This window comes from Neovison vison, chromosome 11, assembly GCF_020171115.1.
Source record: "Neovison vison isolate M4711 chromosome 11, ASM_NN_V1, whole genome shotgun sequence".
Lineage (NCBI taxonomy): Eukaryota > Metazoa > Chordata > Mammalia > Carnivora > Mustelidae > Neogale > Neogale vison.
In genome coordinates this window covers 196,444,647-196,458,186 of record NC_058101.1, presented here as the reverse complement: position 1 = coordinate 196,458,186, position 13,540 = coordinate 196,444,647, and the positions used below count along the sequence as shown (strand labels likewise).

The window sequence follows — 13,540 nt, the reverse complement described above, 5'->3', positions numbered from 1 at the left end:
CCACAAGAAAACGAATCTTTGATTCTTTCAAATCTCCTTGCTTTTAATATTATAAACTTAATAATATTACCAATTCTTGATTTTATGATTCTGGTTTCACATTTAGCATTTTGTTTTGCTAAAGGGAGATAGAAATTTCTCTTAGAGTATACAAATTTGTTTAAAAAATATTTTGAACAGCAGAGGGCAGCAAATTTACTAAAAAAATAAGTATATTTACCAGTGGTTACAACTTCATTTTGACTTTCACCTTAAGAAAATACATAACAAACAGATATACGAAATCCTGATGTATAGAAGTATATTTCTATGATAGAATGTGGAAAAGGAAGACTGTCTACCATCTTGCATCATAACTTTGAATGACAGTTTTTAATTATGATTTTTTAGGTTAAAAATTTAATGTAGAGTCTCAGATTCTAGTGTCATCTAGAATCCATCCATTAGAGAGAATGCCCCAAACAATGATCATTGATAATTATCTATAATGTTGGAACTTAATGAGAGGCATACATCTGCGCATAGCTTTTAGGGTAGAGAGATGCAAGCGGCAGAACTAGAATTTTCTTTTCACTGTGGTTGACCTATTGAATCGCCTTAGTTATGCAACAATGATATGTATTACGTAGCAATCTAGATCCCTGCTAAGGTACACAGAAACCTCACAAAAGTCAGTGGTAGATAGATACATGGTCCACCAACAGTCATATAAACACACTCAGAATCCCACTAAATCAACACTTTCCATGCAAAACTTGAAAGTTCCTTTGAGTTGTTTGATACCAATGTGAACACTGGGAAACTTAGGAAGCCTGATCATGTGTTACTCTAATTGCTCATAAAAACAACAAAAAAAAGCAGATACACTGTTGCACATTTTTCTGATCTTTTTTGTTCTCTTCTTACTTTGAAAAACCTAGCAAATCTGTGCTGAAAACAAATGTGTTTCAGTGCAAGAGAAAGCATTTAAGAAAATCTAAAACTATAAATCGGACGGATTCTTTTTTAAAGACAACCAAGGGTGAGCCGTTCTTAAAGTTTTTATGTTTTCTACAATTTCAAAGCATTTAGTTGCTTTTGAGGTTTCAGAAATTCTACTCTTCTCCATATTCTCATTGTAGGCATGTAATTTCTATATGTGGTTCCAAACAAAAAGAAGTGTTCACATAATTTAGTTCTTAAAAATTTATGCTCATTAGATTTTAAAGCTTTAGTGGTATTCACCACTATGTTTTATATTTATTCTGGTTCCGCAGTAAATGATACATGTATTGTCAGCTGGATTCAAACCATCAGATGAAACTCCCCAAATTTTTATATGTTAAGCTTTGACGATCATCATTGATAAGGAAGTGTAAGTTCACTGCGGGTTTAAATTGCATTTCAGCTCTGTTTTCGGTGATTATTTCTTTCTGCTTTTATCATTATGTGCTGGCTTAGTTACTGTCAAGAAAGGTAATGTCTTCCTATTGTTTTCATTATACCACATGCAGAGCGATCCTGAATATGTGCTTAATTTGATTTGATTTAATTTAATGTAATTTAATTTTGGCTTACCTATAAATATATCCAATCCAGATGGGATGTAAAGTTTCTATTAATATAATCTCAGCAGAGAGTTTGTGTGATTGCTTCAAGGACTACATGTTGTTCAAGCCCATTAAAGATAAATTCCTGGTAATTGTGAAGTACTTTTGTAGATCAAAGATTAGGCCCCTTTAATCAATGTTTTCAAACTTACAGTCAAATGAACATCTACAGCCTTCAAGAAACTGCACTGACCTTTACTTTCCTGCTAAAACCAGAAACACTTATACCATTGGTTCCTAAGGAAGAAGGGCATCCCTTTGGCCAGAGTCTGGGGGAGGACTTTTATTCAAGCGGTTTGGCCCCCTCTGCCCACTGTGTATTTCAGGGAATCAGGGGATTAGTGAACCACAGTTACTAATAGCTGTGTGTCACATCCCCTTTGTGTACTTTGATGGACACCCACGTTGCCGTTTGTTGCTAGGAAAGTATAGACTTTATAGATGAGCCACAGAACAGGGATCAACCCTCACCGGTTTTACCCACTAACCACAAGGGTAAAACCTATATTCATTCATTCAGTTATTAGTCCGATGTCTATTCACCGAACACCTACCATGTGCCAGGCATTGTGCTGGGTGCTGGGGATACAATGCGTGCACCAGACACGGTCGGTCCCTGCCTTCAGGGTGCTTAACATCTAATGAGGGACACAGACAAGTCAACGGGCCGTTAGAATTCAGGGTGTCAGGAGGAAATGCCCATTGCTATAGGCACACAGTAAGGGAGTTTTACTTCCCATCCCTGTCCCCAGGTGTCAGCCACGGTGCCCTGGGGAAAAAGAGACAAGGCCACAGGTGAGATGGGACGGAGAGAGAACTTTCCTGGCAGAGGAATGGGCCTGTATAAAAGTCCAGAAGGCAGGCATTGAAGGCTGTCTGTCTAGCTGGCTTACGGCGAGTTGGCAGGAAGAGCAGGAAGAGACAAGAGGCCGGAGAGGTCAGCGGGGGCCAGACCACAAGGTTTTTTGGAAATTACATGAAGAAATTTGGGTTTTGCTCTCACGGCACTTGAGGAGCATTAGGGAGCATAACTGGGTAGCTGTCCCTCTCATGCCGGCAATGGACACACTGTGACCAGCAGAGAGGAGGGGCCGGGGGAGGACTTTGAGAACTTTGAGAGAGCGCGGGGAGGCCAGGGTGACGCCTGGAGAGACTGGGCAGATGATGGGGTCATCTAGGAATTCAAAAGAGCAACAGAAAATTACCGAGAGTTTTGTAACTAAATAGGAAAAGAGCAAAGGAAGGCTCACAAACCGTCTGGGAAGTGAAAAGACAGGAGAGCGCATTCTGTTGAAATCCTCAAGTTTTGTTCATTTGCTACTATACCACGATCATTTAGCAAATCTGCTCTTCATCTCCTACACCTCGTGGGTTAAAGATGCTCCCGGATCCTAAGGAAACCACAGCAGTCTGCGATATCACTGTGCAGTTAGACTTTTGTCTTTTTCTTTTTCTTTTTTTTTTTTTTTTCTGCTTTAGGGAGGCAATGAGAATGAATCCAGGGTGACAAGAAAAAAAGAGGACAGCCTGTTCCTAGAATAAAAAAAGGCCAGGCCAAAATGACATAGATGACCAGCCCAAATCCTTTTGCATAGCGCTGGCCCCCTGCAAAATTGCTCAGGAGGAATAAAAATGTTGGTTCTTTCCGTTTCTCCATATGACACCCATTCTCATTTCTTTCCAGGTTTCGTGGTTCCTTTCACTTCCTTTTGCCTGTGGCTGCAGAGCCCTGTCCACACCCAAATCTCCAGCAATGCCATGCTCCCACAGCTTTCTCTCCTTCTTAGAATACAAGTCTAGCTTCGCATACTCATTGAATGAAAGAGTCAGAGTTCCTCAGGGTGGAGACTGTGTCTTGGTCACTACTGTGTCCCAGCACCGAATACGACATCAGGCACATAGTTGGTGCTCAGTAAATGTTACTGAATGACTCAATAATGGAAATATCCTGGTGAGGGAGCTTCTAAAACCCATCCTGTTTCCCGAGACCACAGCTACTAAAGCATTCAGTACAATCACAGCGTTCTTATAAATTGTCAGGAAGATCATCAATGATCATTTAATTATTTACATTTAAATCTTAAGCTCATTATGTTGCAGAATTATTTGCTACTTTCAGTTTTTTGCAATGGTAACGTCATGGTTCACTCAATTCTCAGACTAGAAATTTCAAAGGATGATATGCAATCATACAAGCTGGTAAACGAATTCAAAGTTTGCACTAAGCCTTCAAACTAGTGATGTTCCTTTTTTTGTTTGTTTGTTTTTCTCTTTCAGTTATTCTGGTGAAGTTCTGTTACTCTAAAAGATAAGAGTTATTTGAAGAAAGGCAAAGAAAGCTTACATAAACGTTATGTTTGAATTGTGTGATTATAAGGTTTTTGAACATATTTCTCAAGAACATAACCATAAATACAGGGTTTCAAAAACGAAATCAAGGGCGCTCATGTTGGGTGTGGTAAGGCAAAGGTTTCCAATCAAATTTCAGGGCTGGGCTTGCATTATATGTAATAATGTGCTTTCTTGGATACTCTTAAAGGAGTGAACAAAGAAAACTTTTTCCTCTTCACTGACAGCACCCAAAATTCTTTTAAGACAATGAGAAGTGTAAATTATAGATGGACCTCTAGATGCAGGTTTTGATAGAGATGCAAAGGAATTATAGTTTCAAAGAGATCCAGAGGGCACGGTCGAGGAGGGAAAGCAGAGGACTCAGAAAGGGGAACTGGGAAAATAAAAACCAAGAGGGCCAAAGAATAACCCTATTTGTTATATTGCACTTGGAAGAACCAAGTGGCTATTTTCAAGTTAATGTATCTTTTTGTTTGCATGGATGAAATAACTAGGAAAAACCTCTGCCAAGTTAAATAGAATCTTGATCCATTAGATGGACAATCAGGAAGCTTGAGGCTTGGTAACCTGAGAGAGATTTAATAAGAATCAATTAAAACAACTTGTTTTTTTAAAAGAAAGGCATTTGGGAAATTTCCCCTTAATTCAAAGAAACATTAAGCAACCGATGTGGAAGGGATGGGACTTTGTGGGCCCATTTGTATCAGAGAGACTAATGAATGATTTTTCTCATTAGCAATGTAGACTAGCAATTAAGTATTGCATTTATGAATTTTAAAAAAATTAAACTCAGGGCTGTGATGAGGCACAGCTATAGTTCCATGAAAATGGGTCCCCTGTTTGGTTGGTAGGGATAATATATTAGAGAGCGTATCTCTAAGTCTCAGACAAGAGGCACGAATCATGATACAAAATAAACTTGATTTCTAAACACTGCCAAAACCATAAATTACTTTTGCGACAAACATTGCTAAATGATACAAACTTCAAGTCTGCTTGGGAACCCAGAAACCTAGACAGCCAGCATTCTGTTTAGTGCAAGTGCTTACTGGTCTTTCATGCTGGAGAATGGATGACTTCCCGGGTTCATATTCAAAAATACTCCTTGGCTCAGAACGAAATTTTCTTGTGTCCACTTTTCTATCTGGAGGATCCCAGTCATGCCTAGAAATAAACAACAATTACATAAAAATAATTCTGTATGCTTCAAGCAGTACTAGAAAACCACTTGCTATCTGTTTACAAAGTGAATCTTAGCATAGGTTTTTAAAAAGTATCTCAGTATAGAAAGTTAATCTGCAAAAAACACTACATGTATATGTTGTATTATATAAACGATTTAAGGAAAGCCATTCTTTTATTTCATATTATATTTTCCTCTCTCTCTCTATATATTTTTTAATGCACGATCCTGCTGGCTCAGTAACTCACACAGGGGTATACAGAAATGCACGCAGCCAGTGCTCTCCTTGGAAACCCTGGGGATGGTGTACAAATCACAGCTGTGTATATTCATGTCAGAGTAAATGACGGTTATGGTCCATTGAGTTATGTGAGTTTAGCTCACCGCGCTGTGACCTGGCATCCTTGATCCAAAGTGACAAGGAGTAATGTACACGCCATGCTTGATCTTATTTATCCTGCAAGTGGCGTCACAGTTTGGGAAAAGTACAAAAGTGTCACTTGGGCTGCCGTCCACAGAAGCAAGCTGTGTGGCCGCGGAGAGCCTCCTTTGGTGTTACCCTTGAAAAACCGGAGTCAGACAGCCACCCTCTTGCATAAGAGACCTTGGAAGCAGCTCTTTTTCCTGAACTAATATCCTTCAAAAGGAGGTCAACAAAGAACTTTGAAAGTAAAGCTTTTCTAGGTAGCCGGGACGAAAGAAGGCTTCTATTAAAACAACGTATACGGAAGCCAGCTAGAAAATCTTAAGCGATTATCATATTTCTTAATGAGAAATTTATTTCTACTAAGCATAGGACAAATAATACATTTAAATTGAGTTAATTTGGGTTCTTTTTTAATAGCAGGGATGCCGTTTTTTGTCTAGACAATTATTTCTCAAATTTAGGGCGTCACACTTATAAACATACAGTTTATCATGAGGAGATTAAAGTGAGGACCTCTTCACACGTGATGTGTGTCTGTTTCATGGTATCTCGCATCCTCTATACTCATCAGTTACTCTTAATGGTACGGGGGATGAATATAATATTTATGGGATGAATAGGATGGGTGGATGCTTAATAATTAGTATTAATGTTGAATGATTCTTAAATTGTCCTTAATTGCCAGAATCGCATGGGCTTTAGAAAGAGCTGAGTTTGAATCCTGGCTTGGACATATGAGCTGTGGGAGCTGAGAAATTTACTTTAATTCCTAAACCACAGTTTCTTCTCTCTAAAATGGGTTTAAAATAGAACATATTGGGTCGTTCTCAGAATTAAATGACATAATAGAGGGAAAGTACTTAGTATAGTGAGCTCTCAACAAAGATTACCTATAAGTAGATTAGTCATCATCTTAATAAAAATTATACAGTGAAAGTGTGTTTATAAATTTTTATTTTTGTGTGAATAGTTCCTATAAAAAATTTAGTGGAGCAATGAAAATTAGTATCATCTTGAAAAACTGGTAGAAATGAGTCACAAATAGACACTAACTACTGCCTTATATATTATTTATGACTAACCTTGCCTGGTTTCAAAAAGAGACTGTTGTGTACCAGAGGGGAAACTGTAAATCATTAATAGACCTAACATTTCAAATCTGAGGAAAATGAAAATTAACCCCAAAGTCTCTGACATGCAATGTCAAAGGAAGTAGGTGTCAATTAATTCTACTTATTCGTCTTCTTATATACATTTATTGATCAAAAAGACTGTGCTCATGTTACTTCAAACCTAGGCGATTATGAGATTATGAATCAAGATTCTGTTTGCTACAGTCGCACCAGAGGAGTTCAACAGGGCGCATGCGCTCTCGGAGGTTCTGTGCCTAGCATCTCCGTAACCTAAGCACCAAGTCTCCTGCTAGAGTCTCCTGCCAGATGGTCTTACTTTTATACTAAACTGAGGATAAGCTACTTCGGGGGGAAATGTCTTACTTTTCTGTTGAAGATCGATCTCTTGGCCGAAGTGGAGGAGGAGGAGGAACATGTGGGGGAGGGACAGGGGAGGAGGCATCCTTAAAGACATCAGTGCCATTGTCGGAGTGACTTTTGGAGAGGGGTCTGTAGGTCTGGGTCTTTGCCGCAGGGTGTGACTGAGCGCTGTAGGGTGAGTTGTACAGGCCTATCGTGAAACACAACATGACAAAACAAAAAGAAGCAGATAACATTTTAAAAGCACATTAAATTACTTACACCCCACAAAATATCTGGTGATCTTACCAACATTGTTATCAGTAAGCACATCCATGATGCATGCATTGGGGAGTACTTCTTAATCGATTTATGAATATTATTAATTTATTAAGCATGATTAATATATTAATTTGTATTGATATATTCTGTACACAATGACTGATTACGATGAATCTTCAACAATCATTTTGAAATTAGTAATAATTCAGACTGGTATTAGGAATCAACTTACAGGTGCTCAAAGGCAAATTTTCTCCTGGGTAATATAAACTAAAAACATAGTTAAGTTGACAAAATAGTTCCCAGAACCATTTCCAAATATCTTCTATTACTTTAAAAGTTCTGACTTACATGTGATCTTTGACATGTTAATTGTAATTGAACAAAATATTGAGCAAGTTGTACGTGTGCTGTGTATAAGCCTTAAGCAAGGCTTAAGGACACAAAAATCCCCTTTAAGCTTGTACTGGATCTGGGGAAATGGGGCACGGATAGAACTGTGATTGAAAATAATTGGGGGATGCCTGGGTGGCTCAGCCGCTTAAGCATCTGCCTTCAGCTCAGGTCATGATCCTAAGGTCCTGGGATCGAGTCCCGCATCAGGCTTCTTGCTCAGCAGGGAGCCTACTTCTCCCTGTGCCTGTCGCTCCCCCTGCTGTGCTCTCTCTGTCTCTCCCTCTGAGGAAGGAAGGAAGGAAGGAAGGAAGAAAGAAAGAAAGAAAGAGAAAGAAAATAATTGGGAACATGATAAAGGGCAAATGAGGAAAATACATATTAAAAATTAGAAGATTTTAAAAGATGGTGGATTGGTCAGAGAAGATATTATGGAACCCATGGCACTGGAGTGAGCCAGGGAGGATTGGTTTGGTGGGTGCGTGGGGGGAGGGGGCAGCAGAGATGGCTTAGGGGGAAAAAAAAACACAAAAATAGGCAGGAAGGACGAGATAGAGCACAGTGGGACGCAGGGTTTATAGAGAGCGAAGAGGCTCGTTCCAATTGTTTTGTCTACCAAAGAAACAGCAAAACCATCTCTAAGCGCTCTGCGAGGTTATATGTAACTACTGTTCAATTTACTAATTACTAAAGGATACAGAATTTCAGTAGTAAAAATCAATATAAAAATTCTGAATTTCCTGCCACCTGAATCTTTTGAGTCAGGTCAATTTTCATTCATCGACTTCTCCTGAGGGGCCATCCACACTGCAGTGACAAATGAGAAGACAATGTCTTGGATGCCTGGGTGGCTCCTGTGGTTGAGTGTGCAGCTCTTGGTTTTGGCTCAGGTCATGATCTCAGGGTCATGGGATGGAACCCTCCATTGGGCTCCCTGCTCAGCAGGGAGTCTGCTTGAGGCTTCTCTCTCTCCCTCTCCCTTTGCCCCTCCTCTAGCTGGTGCCCCCCCTCAAATAAATAAATAAATCTTTAAAAAGAGAGAGAGAAAGGAAGGAAGGAAGAAAAGATAATGTCTGCACTTACTGTTTGGCCCAGATTCTACAATCAGACTTCAACTTTACAGCTTGTGAGAAATAAAACAGGGCCCAAATGGAGTCACTTCTGTAGGCTGAGCCCCACGTCACCCAATGGACACTTAATTACAGTTTTGGCTTTGCTAGAAATGGAATCTTAAACCAGATGATCAGGAATTGCCTGACCAGCACCAGGGAGCTCACCTGCCGTGCCCAAAAGGAAAACTAATCTTGCAATCACCTTCCCACTTTTTTGTTGTTGTTGTTTTGGTTTTTGGCCTAGTATAGCTTCCTTGTTTGGCTCCCTTCTGCCCTATAAAAGTCTTTCTTTTTGAACAGCTCCCCAGAGCTCCTTTCTATCTGCTAGATTGGATGCTGCCAGATTCGTGAATCGTTGAATAAAGCTACTAATATCTAAAATTTACTTGGCCGAATGTTTGTTTGGTTTTGTTTTTAACAAACTAAACCCAGGAGGTGAGTCCGGAGAAACCGTGGCTAGGAATAAAAGTTGAGGGAAGCATTTTCCTGGGCTTCCTCCTGTCATCTGGAAGAGGGTGGACCCAAACCTGAGAGGTCTTGCAGTTTGCTAACCTTGTTCTGCCCGGTTTTTCTTCTCTGTTTGTCCTTGGAGACTAGTCAGCAGAATCCCTAACAGTTAAGGGGCTTGAGCGCTGGCCTTCAGGCATCAAGGAGGGGAGAGTCCTGTGCAGTTCTGCAGCTGACAAGGGGACCCCTAAGGGAGGCAAGGTTGCTGCCGTTGAGGGAGAGGGGAGCAGCCCCATGTCAGGAAAGGAAAACCAGGCTCTGCAACAGTCTCCAGCCTGGGAGTGAATGGCAACAGGAGGCCCTCCATGGGGTCCCCTAATGTGACATTTAGGAGAAAGGGAAATATTCTGGAGGGGTCCTTCACTCCAGCCTGCAACCGAGTCTCACGACACCAAAGCACTCAAACGCAAGGAGAAACGCCCAGAATTGCGGGGGTATATCATCAGGATGGTTGGCAACTCCGCATCAGGAAAGTGGCCCCACAGAGTGGGATTTAAAAAAAAAAAAACCTTCAATGAATGTTTGCATTTTGGGAGCACAAGCAGGGACAAAGTCACAGAATACTTTGCCGGACTTGTTTTTTGTGAAGTGTGTTTGAACGATCTTACGCAATCGTGACCACGCTCGCTGCTGATAAAAGGAGATCTTTATCTGACTTTGTACCCTAGTGACAGCGTGTTCTTTCACACTGTCCTTCAGACTTGGGTTAAACATTCCTGAGGCCCAGGATAAAATGACAGTGAGAATGAATGAGAGAAAACAGTATTAGTTCTCATTTCCATGAGAAAAGATCGATCCTCGGGTCATGCATGCTTTGAGAAAAGAAAACCAGCAACCTCTTGATTGTACAAACTGAAAACATGCGGCTCAAACGGGTGAAAAAGTGAGTGTGAGCGCTTCCAAGCATTGCCGAGCATATAGCATTCATCGTCAGCAAGGAAACCCGTCCTACCTGCATTATATGTATAAGGAGTATTATACATGTCTGTGTCATCATCTAGAAAATGAAACATAAATATTATGGTAATACAGATTCGGTCACCATATCATAACATGACAGTAGAACTTCAGAGAAACAGACAAACAAAAATTTGGTCGAAAACCAGTGTATTGGGCGCCTGGTGCCTGGGTGGCTCCACCGGTTCAGACTCTGCCTTCAGGGGCGCCTGGGTGGCTTAGTGGGTTAAACCTCTGCCTTCAACTCAGGTCATGGTCTCAGGGTCCTGGGATCTAGCCCCGCATCAGGCTCTTTGCTCAGCAGGGAGCCTGCTACCCCCTCTCTCTCTCTGCCTACCTGTGATCTCTCTCTCTGTCAAACAAATACATAAAATCTTAAAAAAAAAAAAAAAAAAAAAGGACTCTGCCTTCGGCTCAGGTCATGATCTCAGGGTCCTGGCATCGAGTCCCACATCGGGCTCCCTGCTCAATGAGTTGTCTGCTTTTCCCTCTCCCTCTGCTCCTCCCCCCTGCTTGGGAGCTCTCTCTCTCTCTCATTCTCTCTTGGTCAAATAAATAAGTAAATAAATCTTAAAAAAAAAAGAAAGAAAGAAAATCAATGTCTTTTGCCTAGTTCATAATGCCATTATAAAAATGTTTCTAATATTGTTTTGTTGCCGGCTTCTGAAGTTTGCCCTCGCTTATCTGTGACCTATTTGCTCAGGCAGCCCTCTCCCCAGCATACAAGGTCAATGCCTTTTCCTCCCTTCTTTAGGCAGCTTTCTCTTCTGAATCGCGCACCTCTGCTCACTCTCTCCAAAAGAAGATGACATGTGTGGACAGAGGAACAATGAGTCTGTTTATGCACCCACCGGGCCACACAACTCGCTGCAGATTGTGGACAGGGAAGGAGGGAGGGAGCAGAGCGCCAGGCAGCCCTCCAAGTGTCACCTAATGAGAGGCTTCTTGGCAGCTCAGGAGTGAGGCAGGAGCACAGGTGTCTGTGATTGGAGGGTGACAGAAGGAGAAGAGGAAAGAGGGAAGGCCGTGGTGTTGCTAGGCTAAGAGTCTATGCAAACGAGAACTCTACAGGAGTACACAGATAATTCCCTCAGCCGGGAGGATCGGATCAGAAAACAGTAACATACATACCTGGCTTGTGCACCATGTGAATTTGCTTAAACATTGTCTTGTACCAGTCCTTTGGTCTGTCAACTGTCTGTAAAAGAGAATGTCCAGGAGTTAAAAAAAGGATTCCAAATCTACAGTGTTCCTCAATGTTCTTCTTTCTATACTGTATCTTTTCTCATAGCAGATCTCTGTTCTGGGATTAAAAATAAAAGATCTATTTCATGATGGTAGTACCAGTAATGTAACCAGTTATGGCTGCGACTTGTAAATATGTTACCCCTTGTTCGCGTTGAGGCTGAATTGACATTATATGCTATGGTTTTAATTTTTTTGCAAATCATATTGTGCACAGCACTAGATAGTTGGTATTTGCACACACATATTTATATAAAATTCACAGAATCAAAGTTGTGGTGTTGTAATGGTTTGCTTAACTCCTTTTGGTGATAATTATCATTATCCTTAAAAACCTTTTAGTGAGTGTTCTGTTCAAAACATTATTTTTAGAATTAACTAGGGAATATTTTTGACTTTCAAACTGTATTCTGATCAGCTTAAGCTTAGAGAAATAAAAATATGCTATAGTTCTGCAGCAAACCAAAAAAGATGTAGATACTATCTTGAAATTTTTTAAACATGACAATAGAATGTATGTAACATTTGCCTAGCTAAATTGTAAATTCCTTGAGAGTAGAAGCTCCTTACACAGCCCAGGATTTGGGCATGATAGAAACAGTGGGCTATAGTGGAAAGAAGAAGTTAGTGTCAGCTCAACCTAGATTCAAATCTCGCTTCCTTTAATTATTGTTTTATACTTCTTAACAATATGAATTTGGGCCAGTCAGGTAAGCTTTTAGGCCTCATTTTTGTCCCTTCTAAGATGAGATTATATCTACATCAGAGGGTTGTATGGAAATAGAATGAAGCCACATATACAATAAGACCTAGAACAATGCCTAGAATATAGGCTGTGCTCAAGGAACATTACGTATTTAAGGATAAAAGAAAGAATGAATCCAGGTTATTGGATGGAATCCTACCTGATTATACACCTGTGAAAGTAGACCTCTACCTTTATAATCATAATGAAAGATTTTGCTTAGCAAGATCTTTATCTCAATATATCCAGACATCCTCCAGCAAGAAACTCGATCACCCTGTGTATGGTAATAAATAAACCAGATTTTCCGAGACAATTCTCTTGATATAAAATACTCTGTTAGGACTGCCACAAAAATATTCTTGTAGTTTTTTAGACTGAGCTTTGGTATGGATTTTATATCCTATTCTTTTCTCAGAAATGTGCTAATTGCATTTTTCATCTGGAAATTGAGGGGGTGCCATATTTACATTCATTTTCGTCTCTAAGAATATATAGTTCTGATAATCGCCATAAATATAGATTGACATTAAGAGCTACTTGACTTTGTTAGGAGTCACCCCCTTATTCATTCAAGGCCCCCCCTTTTTTTTTTAAAGATTTTTATTTATTTATTTGTCAGAGAGAGAACAAACAGGCAGAGTGGCAGGCAGAGGCAGAGAGAGAAGCAGGCTCCCTGCTGGACAAGGAGCCTGCTGCAGGACTCAATCCCAGGACGCCAGATCATGACCTGAGCTGAAGGCAGCAGCTTAACCAACTGAGCCATGCAGGCATCCCAAGGCTCTTTTATACAATGGGAAAAGTAAGGACACTGTTGATTGACTTTATATTGGAGTGGTGGGAGTTGGGGGGAGGGGGGCAGTGTTGAATCAGGTATCTAGTTAATATTTGCTGGCAGTAGCTGAACATGTATCTTTAAGGGACATGTTCCTAAAAGATCAATTTCTCTTTCATTAAGCTCTATTTCCTTTAGGTATTCAGCACCAGATAATAAGATATCACTTCGTGGACACACGTTTCCCAGCCATACCTGGACACAAGCAACAGCAACAAGGAAATCGAATAAGTAAGTTGTATCACTGTATATGGCAATGCATCTTGACAGACAGGAATTTTTTCCTTCACTTGCTGGAGGGCATGGATCAGGCAGGAGCTCGATTCTGCCATCTGCTAGCTTTATATGGTGAGCACAGAGATGCCAGGAAGTGCCCAACTGGTTGGCAAAGAATAGGAAACTGGTATAAGGCAATACTAAAACTCTCTGTCCCTTTCTAAA

At 40.4% G+C, this 13,540-nt stretch overlaps 1 protein-coding gene across 26 annotated transcripts in view; it reads right to left on the bottom strand.

The window, feature by feature from the left end:
• SORBS2 (sorbin and SH3 domain containing 2) overlaps positions 1 to 13,540 on the bottom strand; it is a 344,555-nt gene that overhangs the window by 50,708 nt on the left and 280,307 nt on the right. For 23 of the 26 annotated variants that reach the window (XM_044225573.1, XM_044225576.1, XM_044225572.1 and 20 more), the window contains 4 exons: positions 11,406 to 11,472; positions 10,270 to 10,314; positions 7,048 to 7,234; positions 4,991 to 5,105 (listed from right to left, as the gene is read on the bottom strand). In XM_044225573.1, coding sequence (XP_044081508.1) covers positions 4,991 to 5,105; positions 7,048 to 7,234; positions 10,270 to 10,314; positions 11,406 to 11,472 — 414 coding nt within the window. The remainder of the gene's footprint in view (positions 1 to 4,990; positions 5,106 to 7,047; positions 7,235 to 10,269; positions 10,315 to 11,405; positions 11,473 to 13,540) is intronic. The other 3 variants (XM_044225578.1, XM_044225591.1, XM_044225596.1) reach the window with 1 other exon arrangement.